General features: G+C 42.0%; 1 protein-coding gene across 8 annotated transcripts in view; it reads right to left on the minus strand.

The window, feature by feature from the left end:
• Nucleotides 1-16,923, minus strand: part of ENOX1 (ecto-NOX disulfide-thiol exchanger 1) — a 625,875-nt gene that overhangs the window by 258,937 nt on the left and 350,015 nt on the right. Inside the window, exon 1 of one of the 8 annotated variants that reach the window (XM_082435378.1) lies at nt 9,944-10,770. The exons of the other annotated variants lie outside the window; for them this stretch is intronic. Coding sequence (XP_082291504.1) covers nt 9,944-10,001 — 58 coding nt within the window. The 5' untranslated portion in view covers nt 10,002-10,770. Of the gene's footprint in view, nt 1-9,943; nt 10,771-16,923 lie in introns of those variants that run through there. 8 annotated transcript variants of the gene reach the window in all.

Raw genomic sequence — 16,923 nt, forward strand, 5'->3', positions numbered from 1 at the left:
AAGAAGTAAAACTGTTACTATTTGCAGATGACATGATACTATACGTAGAGATCCTAAAGATGCTACCAGAAAACTACTAGAGCTAATCAATCAATTTGGTAAAGTAGCAGGATACACAGTTAATGCCCAGAAATCTCTTGCATTCCTATACACTAATGATGAAAAATTTGAAAGAGACATTAAGGAAACACTCCCATTTAACATTGCAACAAAAAGAATAAAATACCTAGGAATAAATCTACCTAAGGAGACAAAAGACCTGTATAAAGAAAACTGTAAGACACTGATGAAAGAAATTAAAGATGATACAAACAGATGGAGAGCTATACCGTGTTCTTGGATTGGAAGAATCAACATTGTGAAAATGACAATACTACCCAAAGCAATCTACAGATTCAGTGCAATCCCTATCAAACTAACAATGTCATTTTTCACATAACTAGAACAAAAAATTTCACAATTTGTATGGAACCACAAAAGACCCCAAATAGCCAAAGCAATCTTGAGAAAGAAAAATGGAGCTGGAGGAATCAGGCTCCTTGACTTCAGACTATACTACAAAGCTACAGTATTCAAGTCAGTGTGGTACTGGCACAAAAACAGAATATAGAGCAATGGAACAGGATAGAAAGCCCAGAGGTAAACCCACGCACATATGGTCACCTTATCTCTGATAAAGGAAGCAAGAATATACAATGGAGAAAAGATAGCCTCTTCAGTAAGTGATGCTGGGAAAACTGGACAGCTACATGTAAAAGAATGAAATTAGAACACTCCCTAACACCATACACAAAAATAAACTCGAAATGGATTAAAGACCCAAATGTAAGGCCCGACACTGTAAAACCCTTAGAGGAAAACACAGGCAGAAGACTCTATCAGATAAATCACAGCAAGATCCTTTTTGACCCACCTCCTAGAGAAATGGAAATAAAAACAAAAATAAACAAATGGGACGTCATGAAACTTAAAAGCTTTTGCAGAGCAAAGGAAACCATAAACAAGATGAGAAGAGAACCCTCAGAATGGGAGAAAATATTTGCAAACGAAGCAATTGACAAAGGATTAATCTCCAAAATATACAAGCAGCTCATGCAGCTCAATATCAAAAAAACAAACAACCCAATCCAAAGTGGGCAGAAGACCTAAACAGACATTTCTCCAAAGAAGATATACAGATTGCCAGCAAACACATGAAAGGATGCTTAACATCACTAATCATTAGAGAAATGAAAATCAAAAGTACAATGAGGTATCACGTCACACCAGTCAGAATGGCCATCATAAAGAAATCTACAAACATTAAATGTTGGAGAGGGTGTGGAGAAAAGGGAATCCTCTTGCACTGTTGGTGGGAATGTAAATTGATACAGCCACTAAGGAGAACAGTATGGAGGTTCCTTAAAAAACTAAAAATACGACCCAGCAATCCCACTACTGGGCATATACCCTGAGAAAACCATAATTCAAAAAGAGTCATAATTCAAAAAGAACCATAAACACAATGTTCATTGCAGCTCTATTTACAATAACCAGGACATGGAAGCAGCCTAAGTGTCCATCCACAGATGAATGGATAAAGAAGATGTGGCACATATATACAATGGAATATTAGTCAGCCATATAAAGAAACGAAACTGAGTTATTTGTAGTGAGGTGGATGGACCTAGAGTCTGTCATACAGAGTGAAGTAAGTCAGAAAGAGAAAAACAAATACCATATGCCAACACATATATATGGAATCTAAAAAAAGAAAAAATGGTTCTGAAGAACCTAGGGGCAGGACAGGAATAAAGACTCAGATGTAGAGAATGGACTTGAGGACACGAGGAGGGGGAAGGGTAAGATGGGACGAAGTGAGAGAGTGGCATGGACATATATACACTACCAAATGTAAAATAGATCGCTAGTGGGAAGCAGCCGCATAGCACAGGGAGATCAGCTCAGTGCTTTGTGTCCACCTAGAGGGGTGGGATAGGGAGGGTGGGAGGCAGACGCAAGAGGGAGGAGATATGGGGATATATGTATATGTATAGATGACTCACTTTGTTATAAAGCAGAAACTAAGACTCCATTGTAAAGCAATTACACTCCAATAAAGATGTTTAAAAAAAAATAAAATAAAGCTACAATAAAAAAGTCACAATTATGAAAAACAAAGAAAGAATACAGAACTGTCCTATTCATTTTTTATATCTCTGATTATTCTGATCATCATTCTGAAGATCAGTAGTCAATACATAGTACTGGATGTATAAATGTACGTTTAAGAAATTGGAATAATTCCTTATCGCATCCTAGGTATTAGCTAAATTCTATGATGTAAGCCTGTTTTTATATTATTTGCAATTTTCCTCGAACAGCTGTAATCAAAAAAGGATTCTCTATGAACTAGAGACTTCAGTTAACTGATTGAAAATTACTTCATGCTAAGCTAAATCTGTGTCATTTCTTACAAAGGCTGTACGTCTTTCTAAATCAGTATCTCAGCTCAGCTTATTAGAATTATGATGGTTGTTGCCATTGTCCAAACAGGAAAGCAGGCAGACGAGAAAAGTAAAACAAAAAGAGAGAGGGGGAAATTGAAGCAAGGAGGAAGGAAACGCTATTCCCTTGAAACACATTCATTAACCTGGGATTACTGCTAGAAGCTCCAGGCTAGAAGTGAGCAGCTTGCTTCTAAACAGATTTTAATTTTTAATCCAGTGGAATAGGTCAGATGCCACTCTCGCACCTGGAGGCCCATCCCAGAACCTACCTGCCCCAAGGCAGTACGGCGGGTCTGCTAGTAATGGTCACATTTGGGTAAATGCAACCTCTAGGCAACCACGTGGCTCTGTGGCTCTGCGTGTTCTCATCCCAAGGACCAGCAATCAAAGTTGGATGAGCTCTGACAATGAGGTAGGGGGTTTCTCCTTAGATATTTTTTAGGAGTGAGAAAAGACACAGCCAATAAAAATATTTTTTAAAGTGGAGGTTGGAGGGGGGATATCTATGTTTGAAATTCTAATAAATAGAGATCAGCTTTACTACTTAATTAAAATTGGGTGGAGGCATATACGTTGGTCCAAATGTGATGCTCATGAGAGAAATGTCCAGGCACGAGAAAGATCTCCCGGGAAACTGAACGCCTAAATGTAGGGAGAATTGAACAGAGCAGGCCCCGTGCTTCCACAGGTGGAGCTAAAGCAAGCAAAGACGAACCGGGTGTGACCGATTCCCAAGTCCTCCACAGACCTAAGATCAGCTGCGTATTAGCATAGGCAGGCCTCAGCCGTCCATGAAAATGAGAGCACATATTTAAAGTTGCGTTGTTTTTTTTTTTTAACATCTTTATTGGAGTATAATTGCTTTACAATGGTGTGTTAGTTTCTGCTTTATAACAAAGTGAATCAGTTATACATATACATATGTCCCCATATCTCTTCCCTCTTGCATCTCCCTCCCTCCCACCCTCCCTATCCCACCCCTCTAGGTGGTCACAAAGCACAGAGCTGATCTCCCTGTGCTATGCGGCTGCTTCCCACTAGCTATCTATTTTACATTTGGTAGTGTATATATGTCCATGCCACTCGTTTTAATTTAAAAGGTACTCAACATTTCTCGTCTTGTTCACTGAAAAAGGCCAACACCCGCGTGCTTTATTGATGCACTGCAGAACCTCCGTCTAAAAGAACTAGGTTTGCCACATGGCATTTGCTGAGGATGTGTTAAATGCATAGTTTCAGAGCCAAGAATGTTGTTTTTCAAACTCAGCGAATGCATTATTAAAGGACTTCTGCTGTGCCCACCACCGGGGGATGGGAGAAGAGGTGGCAGTGGCCCTGCACTCTGAATGCAAAGGAACAATGACTAAGTCATTCACTATAAACTCTAACAGCAATAACCCCAAGCTTACATGCCTCCGCCCCTCTCTTCAATTCCCTTTGGCCAATCCAGAAAAAAGGAAAATGGAAACCTTTAAATAAAACTCGTATAGAACTTTAGTTCCCAGCACAACATCTTCGGTTCTTCAGATGATAAGTATTTCACTGAGATGGGTGCCTGGTCCTCTTTTCCACATTCCGGGGCTGCGTAAGCCTTCACATCAGCCCCCAGTTCTACTTGCAGATCAAGAGTGTAATATACTGACTCCTTCCAAGAAGCTTTGTGTTAAAGTCATTAAATGCCCACACAAGTAATTTTTAAATTAACTGAACCAGAAATAATACATAATACACATCAATTTTATGACAGTGAGAAGTTATTCACTTTTAGTAAGCCAAGAATATCTGTTGTATAAATTTAAAATCTTAGGAGTAAGTCCAGTGTTTTAAATAGACCATGGAAAAGCATGAAATTTATGCCAGGTGAATTTTGAATATAGGGGAGCCTTTATCATTCTAGGAAAAATACTTCTCTACAACAGGCAAATTCTCTGGTAAGTCCGGAAATGATTCATTTTCTTGGAAAATTATCCTTTTTCACTTGGAAAAATATTTTCTTTAAACTGCTCCCTTAGTGCATTTTAAAACCTAAGTTGATTTATAGACATCACTTTTACACACAACTTTTCTAGTATATATCTTTTGCACAGGGCAAAGTGAATTGGTGACAAAAATTTCTATCCCGTTAAGATGTGGGGAGCAAACACATGACCAGTATCCCCAGAGGCAGGCAATATATGCTGACTTTTTATGTAAGTTTCCCCTTAAAAATAAGAATATAAAATTCTTGCTTCAGAAAATTTCAGAAGACCATGCTTTTAAAATTATACCTTTACTTGACACACTTTCCAAAACCTCAGAACCCTGATGTTAAAAGAGCTGGTGCCGACATAATTTGAGTCGACCCCATAAATATGTATAGAACTCCCAGTGCACCTCATCTGCTGTGCTGAGCAGGTGATGCAAGATGACTACCGTCTGCTGGTCCTGCCTTCAAGTAGCCTGCGACTGGTCTGGCAGGACAGACACATGTATATCTGGTTGTAATGTGCTGGGATTATGTTCTCGTGGTATGAATCAAATGCTCCGGCAGCACAGAATAAAGAGTGAGGATTCTGGAAGGGAACGTGGGAGTAGGGAGGGTAGATGTTCAGCAGAAGAGATGACATTTGAGCTGGGTCTTAAAGGATGAAGAAGATTAGGCCAGGCAGGGGAGAGCATTCCAAGCCAGAGAAAAAAAACAAAAACAAAAATCAGCCCATCCATACCAAGGGTTTAAAATCAGACTTTTAAAAGTGTTTTCCTTCAAAAAGATTCAAGTTTGAGAAGTCTAACATGACGTAAAAATCACAAACTAGATGGTTTCTTTCTCACTGGCCTGCCCTTCTCACAAGCACCGCAGATGGTTAGAAGTACATGTAACAAGAAGGAGAGGACTTAAAGTACCTTGGTAGAAACAGAGAGAGAATGATTCCATAACTGAAGCAATAGTCGGAATTAGCACTGTAGGTTTGTGAGTGAGAAGTGCTACCAATGAAATCAGGAAAAGCATACTGCAATAATCATGCCTTTTCGGTCTGTTTAAAATACAAGTTAAATTGATCTCATTAAGAGGGTCTGCTAAGAAAAGAGTCTGCCAACAGCTATCAGCTACAGGGTGTGTAAGAATTTTGCTCTGTGCTGGGTCCTATTAGTCAGAAGGGAGGAGAGCAAGGAGAAACCCATCATTTTCTCCCAGTCATTTAATCACATTGGTCTCTTGAATAGAGATGAAGGCTGGGCTGCAGACTTCACGTTTTGTACCGTGTCCCTCTTCTGCTACAGAGGGACAAGGAAGGGGGGAAGCAAGGTCTCCTGGATAGACCTGGACGGAGGAAGCATGAGGCTCTAATGCCCAAGTGAAGATGCTGCTGAAAGGCTGAGACCAAGAAGAGGACAAGACTTTGATGGGTTTTCACAGGGCCTAGAAGCTAACGAAACTGGAGTTAAAAACCAAAGGGAAATTTAAGTTAGCTGGAACCTAAATATAATAGGTTATACTTTTACTTATTCATTTTATAAGAGTTAATTCATTCATATTGGTATTTTTCAAAGAGGTGTGCGTGTATGTGTAAGTGTATGGGTGTGTGTGCCTGTGTGTGACAGAGAGGTTAAAAAGATAAACAAACCAAGTGTGTGGATTGTGTTCATTGTTTTCTCTGAGCCATCAAGTAGAGCCAAGACGTAAGAAGAGTGTATTTAGGAAGACGTGCCTTGGAGACTTAACCCTCCTATTATTCCCCATGTAAAAGAAGGCAGCTTCGGAGAGCTGAGCGTGTGGCTCCCTAGATCCACATGTCACCCCTCCTCCCCGGGCAGGTGTGCAGACTGTGGGGCTGCCTGGGTCTCGCTAGACTTGGGTTCTGGCTTCTGGCTCTGGGTCTGCTGCTGACTCACTGCATGAACTTGGGCTGGTCACGGTTTTCTCAGGTGGAAAGGAAAAGCCAGTGTTTGGATTACACACTCTGCATCGGCTTTCCTCTACCAGTGTTCTCTGATTCGGCAGCACAATACGATGTCTAAAGAAATGTTTTCATCCTTCTGGGTTTCACATATTCACATTTGAGAGCCACTGTAATAATAACAATGCCCCATCTAGTGTCAAGACAGGGAATATTGGTTCAGGAGTGCAGAGTGAGCAATGGCTCTGTGGTCTTTCATGGCTTCAGGGGTCAGAATGGCAGTGGGTGTAACTGCTGTCCGAGGGGGTCTCTGTCAGGTCCCACCCGCCCAACTTGGTGACATAGGACATTTTGAAAAAGACTGTGTTTTACAGTTTCCATGTGTGATGCACAACACTAGCACGACAGGACTTTTATTAAGGTCACAAGGAATAATCTTTCCTACTCTTTTGACTGGTGGCTATCGCCATCAACATAAAAGAGCCTCTGGGCAATGGAGACGGGCAGGCAGTACCTTCCCGAGGGAAGATCAGAAGGGATCCTGGGGGAGCCGCAAGCAAGTCACCCAATTCTGGCATCTCGCAGACTTAAACCTGGGAGTTCTGCAGGGCTTTGGTCTTCCACCCTTCCTTCTTCATTTCTTTCTTTCCAAATGCTCCCACGAGGAAATCATCTCCGAGCAGCTCACAGCTCACCACACACACTTCCAACTTCCAGGTTCTGTGCAGCTCTGTCCTCTCCTTGCTAAATGCCACCCCACAGGAAAGAAACCAAAGGAGGGAATGCATGTATCATTTAGACAAACGGTCCTCCTCCTCATGTGTCTGACTCTCCTGTGGCTTTTCTTTGGTCTCCATTAAGTGCCAGGGCAGTTTAATTTTTATAATATTGCCATGTACAAACCGCTTCATTTTGGAACCTGCCTCCCTCTCAGGACGCAGGTCAGTTTGGTAGAACGGTATCTACCGCGTGCCAGACACTGTCTTAATGATGTCTGGGCTGAGGGAACGTAATGAGCCCAAACTCAGAAATTCTCTGCCACGCTGCCCGGTCTGCTCTCAGCCTGTGATCTAGGTAACTATAAGCGCATTTTACTTCCTGTGACCAAGTTCAATGGAAGAGGTTTTCTCCCTGTTTCTCATCCTTATGCCTCATTCTCGTGATGGCTGGACCCATGCCAGCAGCAGTGGCTGAGGTTCTGGAATGTTCACGTGCTGGCTGGGCTGTCGGCTCCAACAACTCACCTGCTCTGATCTGTTCTAAGAGGTTGCCTCCGCTAGTCTGCCTTCTGTCCTTACCTTCTAGCCAGTCACTTGGAATTCTACCATTTACTGGCCCAGTGTGACTTCTGCCCAGCCCTCTGCCCTGGCTTGTCAGTTTAATGTGCCTCTACATTCCCCAATCAGCTTGATTCTAAGTGGCCCAAATTGTCCTTAAGTCCGTTATCACCAGCCCCACGTTCCTGCTCCAGGATCTTCACGCCCATCCTGAGGGCGGCACATCCTTTGAGTTCAGAGTGATGGTCTCAGCTCAGTTCCACTGACCAATCCAGGTCTGGCAGCTGTGGGACTCTTGAGTACAACTGTTACCTGGTAACCAGCAATTGAGGTAGTCCCCACAGAAGACTCACAAATGAGATTTGCCTCAGGGGGCCACCAGAACATAGTGGTCTCTGATAATTACCAGACAAAGAAAACATTTAGAATATTTACTGAAGACCTAGAGTGGTGCCTGGCATTACCTATGGGGACTCAAAAAAATTTGGCAAACTATGTAAAGACATCTCTCAAATAACAAATTGCAAATGTTGACAGTTATGATTGGATATTGCAAGCTCCCTCAGGACAGAGAGTCTGGGTCTATATCTGCATCCCCAGGGCCCAGCGCAGGGCCTGGCATCTAGCAGAATTGGCAAATATTTGCTGAGTTAGAATGACTTTGTTGAGAAGAGTATGTCAAAGGCACTTTTGGAGGATATCTAATTTCCCAAGAATTGGGATGAGGCAGGACTTTTGAAGATGCCCCAGACAAAACTATCAGATTGGTTGGAGCCCTGAATCTGCATGCCAGGGTGTTCTTGAGGCACCAGAATCTCTGAGTCTATCCAGTGAGTAAGGACCACGACAGGATGGGTGTGGGAACTCTGCAGGACAGTCTATGACCTAACGTACGTTGTCTCCCGCTGCGATCCTCGGCACCTTCAGGTTTGACCTGGGATGCAAGAGATTCTACTGGACAGCTGCTTATAAGCAAAAAACGGGAATCTGGGTTTGGCCAAGCATCTTCGATGTCGGAAACACATCTGAGTGTGAAAGAGCCAAGCTACAGGCCCTCTAACGGAGCCCAGCAGAGCTGCCAAAACAGCTGGGTGGCAATGAGCTAAGAATGCCATGATTTCAGTGAAGGGCGTAAGGCTAGTAGTTTAGAGCATTTCTTTATTGATTTTTATGGTTTAAGCTCTCTATGAATGTATGGAACACTACACTGAGGTCAATCAAGGGTACTTGAATTTCAAAATATATTAAAATGTGTTAGTGTTCATTTCACATAAAATATAAAGCATCCATCTTTAAAGTGCTCACAGCAATCAGTGCTTTTAATCGAGCAGAAAAGCATATACAGATACAGAAATGTTTAGTCCTAGCTGGGGTCCCTGATAGTCATCTTCAGACATACGTTTACACAACAGATGTTTCAATTACGACAATAATATTTATTGAAAGGTGAACCATAAATGTATAGGCACTTGAAACATTATTGAACAAACGTAATTTAAAATGCTGGTGAACTGCATTTTAGCCCTGCTTTGATTTTATCAGCATTTGTCAATTAATCAACGTGAACCTTGTAAAACATGTTCTCTTACTAGTGGAAACAAGCAAGTGCTTGCAGGCTTTGAAGGAAAGGTCATTTAATAATTTGCTAATTGTGCAAAGATAGATTTAAAAAATTTTTTTTAAAAAAGGGAAGCTCTCATTACCACTCTGCATAAACAGAACTTTATTTAAGCTTAAACTTGCTAACTGAAATATGGTCAATGGTTGAGCTGTGGGTTTTTTTTTTTTTTTTTGGTATTAAATAGTGGAGAAACATTAAGACGGAAAGAAATTAATCTAGCTGCACATTTTCAAAATTTATTTTAAGAAGCTTTCCGTTGTCACCTCTGACATTTCAGAGCTGCCAACCTTGAGGCTATGGTTATAAACAAATCAACTATAACTTCTTGGCAGACAAGTGAAGAGAAAAAAGACAAAGCAACAGAAATGGGAAATGGAGCAGCGCAAAAGAGCCATGCAGGGGCAATGTTCTGGTTTCTTCTTTCTTCTTTGCTTCACTTCATCCTTCATTCTGCTAGATGGATGTCAGCTCCCTACTCCCTACTTCTGACTGCCTCGTTCATTTTAAGTGAGAAAGAAGCTGAGTCCAACTCTCCCTTGGGAGAAGCCAGGCCTCAGCACACCCGTCACCTCTCCTGGCCACCAAGGAAGTGCCTTAACTTCCGGGCACAGCACTACCACCACCCAGCACTCTGCAGTCATCTGAAGGACTCGAGGAAGTTTAAAATGGGTAACGTACCTCGGAGAGCAATTTCTACCCTGGGGTCTGCAGGGCTGAACCGAGAAATCCGCACCATCTTAGAAGTAGAAGTGGAACTTGAGAGAGCGTGCCTCGAGGCGTTTGTAGGAGTCAGAATTTTGCACGGAGTTTACAGAGACAATGTTCCTTGAAGGGAGATGGGTCTTGGCAGGCGGTCTGGGCAAACCGCTTTGCTGCAGGACTCCTTTTATAAGAGTTACGAGGGCCTGGGTTGCTCTCTGCCTGCTCAAACTGGCTTATCAATCCATTCTGTTACTCGTTCTAAATAAGTCATTATTTCAGGCACATTTCCCTAAGCAGATGCAAACACTCTTTTCCTGTGTGAGACTCCCTTGGGCAAATTAGGTTTCTTGGAAAAGGGTCAAGGAGCAATCAAACAAAATACCTACTGAGAAACAAGCAGGTGGTTTCAGGGGACCCTGTCGTTCGTGCAGGCCACACCACAAGTCAAATTTTAGACACTGCTCGGGCAGTAATGTTGAATCTGATAGGGCCAGGTATGGAAAGCAAAATCCTGATATCTGTAGCCAAAGTTTCTTTTTATCGTCATGACAAATAAGTTTTTTCCCCTCCCAGCGTTATCGAAGTATAATTGAGAAATAAAATAGTATAACATGCATTTAACATGATGATTTGATGTACATATGATGAAATAAAAATTCATATTTGAAGGCAAAATCAGAAAAATTTAAACAGAAATTTTCTTCTCTGCCCGTTTGGGCCTCCTCCCATCCCTCTGGTATGCACTGTATATCTGCTTTATGCATTACCCAGACTTCCCCAATGGCAGAAAGGCCGGCCCAACCATAAAGATCAATTTCTCTTCTTCTGGGGCTTCCCTAGTGGTGCAGTGGTTGAGAATCCGCCTGCCAATGCAGGGGACACGGGTTCGAGCCCTGGTCTGGGAAGATCCCACATGCCACGGAGCAACTGGGCCTGTGAGCCACAACTACTGAGCCTGCGCGTCTGGAGCCTGTGCTCCGCGATAAGAGAGGCCGCGATAGTGAGAGGCCCGCGCACCGCGATGAAGAGTGGCCCCCGCTCGCCGCAACTAGAGAAAGCCCTCGCACAGAAACGAAGACCCAACACAACCATAAATAAATAAATTTATTAAAAAAAAAATTTCTCTTCTTCTGGCACCAGCCATGTAACTCTTTGGAAGACAACATTCCTGTCTCAATCCTGTAAGGGGTCAGGATGACCCGCCACTCGCCTTGTATGTACAGACATCTCTGCTGAACTTTATGTATTGATACAAAGCCAATATATCATTCCCCTTAAAGACAGCGATTGGTGCAGACCACATTGGTCAAAAGACTGAGGAGATACTGGGCCCCCCGTAATGGAAGTCCTTAGCTTAAATACTTACGACCTTATTAATGTTACTAGCTATATTACTTGTATTCTTGTATTACTTGTATTGTATTACTTGTATTCTGCCTGTTTTCCAAGATTATTGTTTCTTGCATTACCAAATGTGTCACTGAGCCTCTGCTAAGAAATAATGATGATGAGGTGACTTGAAACAATTGACCAAATACAGAGTTCTGTAAGATCCATGATGGTAATAGTGCAACCCTAGATGTGGAAAGAAACAACAAGAGGGAACCATCTCCTGGACCATAACAGAGTCTCAGTTCCCTTACCTATAAAATGGGGCTTCTGGCTACTGTTAACAGGGCCTAGTCCAGTAATAGCACACTGAGTGGTCCATCAACGAAATACTTGCCTTACCTGGGAATGAGCATTCCTAGCACAGTGGGACAAATTGGTCATGGTATGCCTCCAAAACCTTGGTAGAAATTAAGACTGAAGAGGAGGGGACTGTAAAATAAAGAATGTTGTTCACCATCCAGTTCTACAAGACTCAAGTCATTAACCACTGCAGTCGCTGACCTACAACACACCCTGAAAGGAATTCAGGGCAAAGATCAGGATGCAGCACTTTGTGCTCTAGGAAAACTGGCAGAACTGACCCTTACATAGCTGATATTTTCAGGAGAAAATTTTATGAGCTCAGTTTCTTGCGTCTTCCCATACTTAAAAAAGCACTAAAACCATTAACTATATCTGCTCCTTACAAAGACCAGTAACCTTCTACCAAGATGTGTGCTTGACTGCATGTACCCCCTTCTCCAAAATCACATATACACTGACCTTCCCCCTTTACCTCTTCGGAACAGTTCTCAGAGCTCTCTGAGACACTGTCTCTCGGGTTATAATCCTCAGGTTGGTTTGAATAAAATTTACAATTTTTTCTTAGATTGACCGTTGATTAATTTTTCATCAATACACATATATTGTGAAATGATTAATAGTTACCTCTGTGTGTGTGGGTTTATTTTTTTATGGAAGCAAAACTGATAGTCATAAAATAATGGAAAATTTCCTTGTCTAATATTTCTAATTAAAAGTTGCTAATCAAATCCTAATTCCTTAATAAAACTGTAGTACAAATTTTTGTAAGGGAAAAGTTACTATGAAATTATTATCTTCTGTTCTCGTTATCTTATCTAACACATGTGGAATATTTCTGAAATACATATTCCTTATTGCATTTTTTTTCTTTGAGTCATAGGGAGAAAAGTCCCTTTCGTGTTCTTTTAATATTTGCTTTTATTAACTTCAGCTTCAGTTAGCTCACTTCCGTATATCAAGATTCTTTTCAAAACACAAGAGACAAGAGGTAAATGCAAATGTGGGAAGGGAAGCTGCTTGGTGACATGACAGCCGCTCCCTGGTAGGAGTTATTTCTACCTAAAACGTATACACCATATTACGAAGCCACAGGGAAGAAATAAATGCATGTGGATGGCAGGTTTTCATTCGTTTCCTTGACGTCTCAGAATACTGTAAATAAGTTTGTGTGTTTCAATTCAAACGGTTCCATGATCTTGGAGGTCTTAATCATTTGTTCTGTTTTTTTTACTCTTTACTATTTTTTTTAATTTTATTTTTTTATACAGCAGGTTCTTATTAGTTATCTATTTTATACACATTAATATATACAGGTCTTAATCATTTGTATTAACAGTTTCTGGAGTGTACAAAGCTTGTGCTTAAGGACCATGATTGGCATTCAGTGTAGTCAGACTGCATTAAGCAGAGGTACAACCTTGTTCATGGCTATCTTTGATCATCTTTATTTAACAGTAAGTTCAGGCCGATGAGGTGGCTTAGCATCCTCCTGTGTTTCAGCCTGTCAGTCATGCCCCACCAGAACATCTGGCTCTGCTGGGCACCCTCACGCTTCTCCAAATGAAACCAAAGTTGGCAAGGTGAATGGGAAGGACTGGCAAGTGGCATTCAACCCGGGAAAAAAGTTTAAAAGTGGCATTTAACCCGGCAGCCCTGTTTTAAAATGTATCCAGGTCTGTGGTTTTATTCAGGTATGGTATGGCGAACAGGTTAGGAGATGCTTGCCATAGAAAAGATAGTTGGTTACATATAGTTTCCAAGAGGAAGAGGCATGAAGTGCCACATCAGGCCATGCAGGGCCACATGGAGAGGTACCAGGGTTGCTCAGGAGGAGAGGAAATAAGGGAAAAAAACGTGGGCAAAAGCCTTTCCTGTGGTTTCTGCAGGGCAAGAAGGTTTAGGATTGGATAGCTTAAATAATTTCAGTGTGTTCTGGGGCACAGGGATGATTCCTAATTGTCCAGTACCTGGCCCTGGTGTGATTTAGGGCAGGGGGATAGTGTTCTGGACTGCAGGGGCCTGATAAAAAGGGGCAGGTGTGGGCATGGCCTCAGGATAGGTTCACTTGGCAATCTAAGGTGTGCTCCCAGGCAAGCTGTTTGCTGTCTGTAGGAATTAGCTAACCCTGGGAAGGGCAGTGCCTCCTTGGCATCTGCAAGACTCTAAGATGTCAAAATACATCTTATAAAATACATAAGATAAAATAAGATTAATACAAGCCTGTCTGAAACACTTGTAAGAAGCATAAAAACAGAGCTTCTCAAACTTTAATGTGCATAGGAATCACCTGGCTATTTTGTTAAACTACAGGTTCTGATTCATTAGGTCAGGTGGGCGTTGAGATTTTGCTTTTTTTTTTTTTTGGCCATGCCCCACAGCATGGGTAACTTCCCCCACCAGGGATCAAACCCACAGCCTCTGCAGTGGAAGTATGGAGTCTTAACCACTGGACCACCAGGGAAGTCCTGAGATTTTGCATTTCTAATAAAGTCCTTGGTGATGTTGGGGCCATGCTTTGAGTAGTTAGGGATAAGAATATCCCTTGGTCACCTTCTGCAGGGAAAAGGGAAGAACCTGACACTTGCCGAACCCTGCTTTGAACCAGATACTGCTAGGCCCTGAATACACAGACTTCATCTTGTTTTGCTTGGACAACATCCTTTGCTCTTAGGAAAAATTATCCCAGTGTTACAGGGAAGGGAACTGAGACTCAGGGTAGTTAAGTAACCTGCCCAGGTCACTTAGCTGAAAGTCAGAAGATACAAATGTATCTGGCCCAAAATCCGAATTTTTTCCCACCACAACATACGTACAGATGGTTCCACTCCAGTGGAAAATAAAATGTCTCTGTTGGTAAAGGCTTCGTAAAATATAAAGTGTGGACTTGAATCATGGACCATTTACAACTTGAATTCTGAACAGAAGAGAAATTCTGAATGATGTTCATTATTTCAGGACCAGAAATAAATGGTGCTGACTAAATAACTTATATTTTATTATAGCTATTCGAGAAACACTTCACATGGGATTCCCTATTACACTAGTGTCTTTATTTTAAAAAGTGTCGCATGTCCATGGTAAGATATAAACAACAAAAGTCTGCCTTCCTCCTATGTGCTTCCATTTCTATTGCACAGAGAGAACTACTGTTAGGTTTGTGTAGCCTTCTAGAAATTCTGGGCAAATAGTAACCTTCTATGCAAATAATAAACTTTTTCATACAAATTCATTCACCCAGCCATTCATTTTTCCAGGGGGAAAAGGAGTAAGTAAAACATGCAACATCCCTCATGCACCTCACATTCCAGTAGGGGAGCTAGATCATAAACAAAAGAGTGAAATAAACATTATGTCAAATAAGGATAAATGATAATGAAGAAAAAGCCGGTGGAGTTGGGGGGGGGGGGCGGGGAACGTTTGCAATTATAAATGCAGTGGTTAAGGAAGGCCTCATGGAAAAGATGGTATTTGAGTAGAGACATGAAGGAGGTCATGCTATTCCACATTGACTTTTTCCTTTAGCAATATATGTTAAAGCCCTTGCCGTATCACAACTTAAAGATCTACCTCGTTCTTGTTAATGGCTCCATAGTACTCCACTGTGTGCATATACCATAATACTGATGGGCATTCTGTTACTTAAGCAAAGGGAATGTTTTAGATTAAGCTTGTTATCGAACTTATTAGCTGATCGTTTGAGTGGTCATAAGGAGATTTGGGGAGCATGGTATAAAGCCTGATGAAGTAGAAAGAGCAATTAGACGTGAAGCTGTGGCTGGGAGCCCTAGTGTGCCACTCGACCAGGTGACCATGTTATAACTGAGTATTCACTGAATGCCTGCTTCATATTAGTGGTTTTCCTTCTGCCATATCTTAGGCAGGGCTACATCCACCAGGTGCAGGGGTCTGTCTAGGAGCTTCTCTACCCTGAGGGCCAGGCGACAACCTACTTGCAACATTTTCCTCAATGCCAGGTTACCCTGTAACCCCTGCGGAGTCAAATACAAACCCTCCAGGTGACAAGTTTTCCACATTCCCCACAAAGGAAGCACAAGCACAAATTTTAGGGAGCAGTTAACCATTGGGGCTCTGAGTACAATCTTCCTCTTTTAGGAGAAAGCACGTAAGCTTCCTTAAAACAATAAGGAACAAAAACTCCTTACCTTCTAGTAATATTTATTTACATGGATACAGATGTTTAGCATTGGGCCATATGACTGAACATATTTCACATTTAATGAAAGATTCATTTATGCATTTAATTATTATCTGAGGCAGTACCTGGATGATGTCAGCACTCTGCCGGGCTCTGTAGGAGGAATAAATATCTGTGCAGTATGGTTCCTGCCCTTGTCACCTGCTAGCTCTAGCTCTTAACAAAGACTGGACAAGGGAAAAAATGACCGTGATTGAAAGCAGTGTGTGATCAGTTTGTGGTGCCAAGGACAATGTAACAGGAATTAAAGGAAAGGGGAGGATGCTATGATCCAGAGAGGGATCCTGGCTGAGATATAAACAGGCAGGGATGCAGGTGGAACCAGGGGACTTTGGGAAGGGATATGTGTGTGTGTGTGTGTGTGTGTGTGCGCACGCGTGCGTGCGTGCGCATGCGCGTGCGTGTGTGTGTTTTGGGAAATTGTATGAATGGAAGGTGAATATAACTGCACAGCAAGCAAAGGCACAGGTGAGGGAAAATACAGGTATTATAAAGGGAACACGAAGTGGCCCGCTAGAGCTTAAACACAGAATATGGGGGGTGGTCGCAGATGACAGGAGATGTTGGTTGGAGTGAGACTGGCAGAGGGTTCTGAGGCTCCCACCTTGCAATCAGATATGAGATAAATAAATGAGTCTTGAAAGATGTCAAGAAAAGCACCATCAACCTCTTCCTCTTTTTCTGTTTCTGCTTTTATGGGGAGGAGGGGTACTGCGCACTTTGGTTTTATAACCTCTGCTTCCAATTCCAGTAATTTAAAAAACCAACTTAATACTTATGAAAGTAATATACGCCTGTAGCTTAAAACAGCAAGTACTCCGTAAGAGGCCTATAATCAAAACCAGCCATCCCCACCTGTCTCCACCACCCCCTCCTGGCTCCTCAGAAACCCCTTTTTTGTTTGTGGTTTGCTTTTACTATGAAAGATAATGATTTGCCAGAGCGAGTAGCCTCCTATAAGGGTAAGACTTTTGCCCCAAGCAGTTGCTCTCAAGTTTGGTTAATCTACGGGCTGGCCCAGGGCAGGAAGACTAACCGGTAAGTC

Source organism: Balaenoptera physalus (assembly GCF_965194825.1).
Source record: "Balaenoptera physalus genome assembly, chromosome: 18".
Taxonomy (NCBI): domain Eukaryota; kingdom Metazoa; phylum Chordata; class Mammalia; order Artiodactyla; family Balaenopteridae; genus Balaenoptera; species Balaenoptera physalus.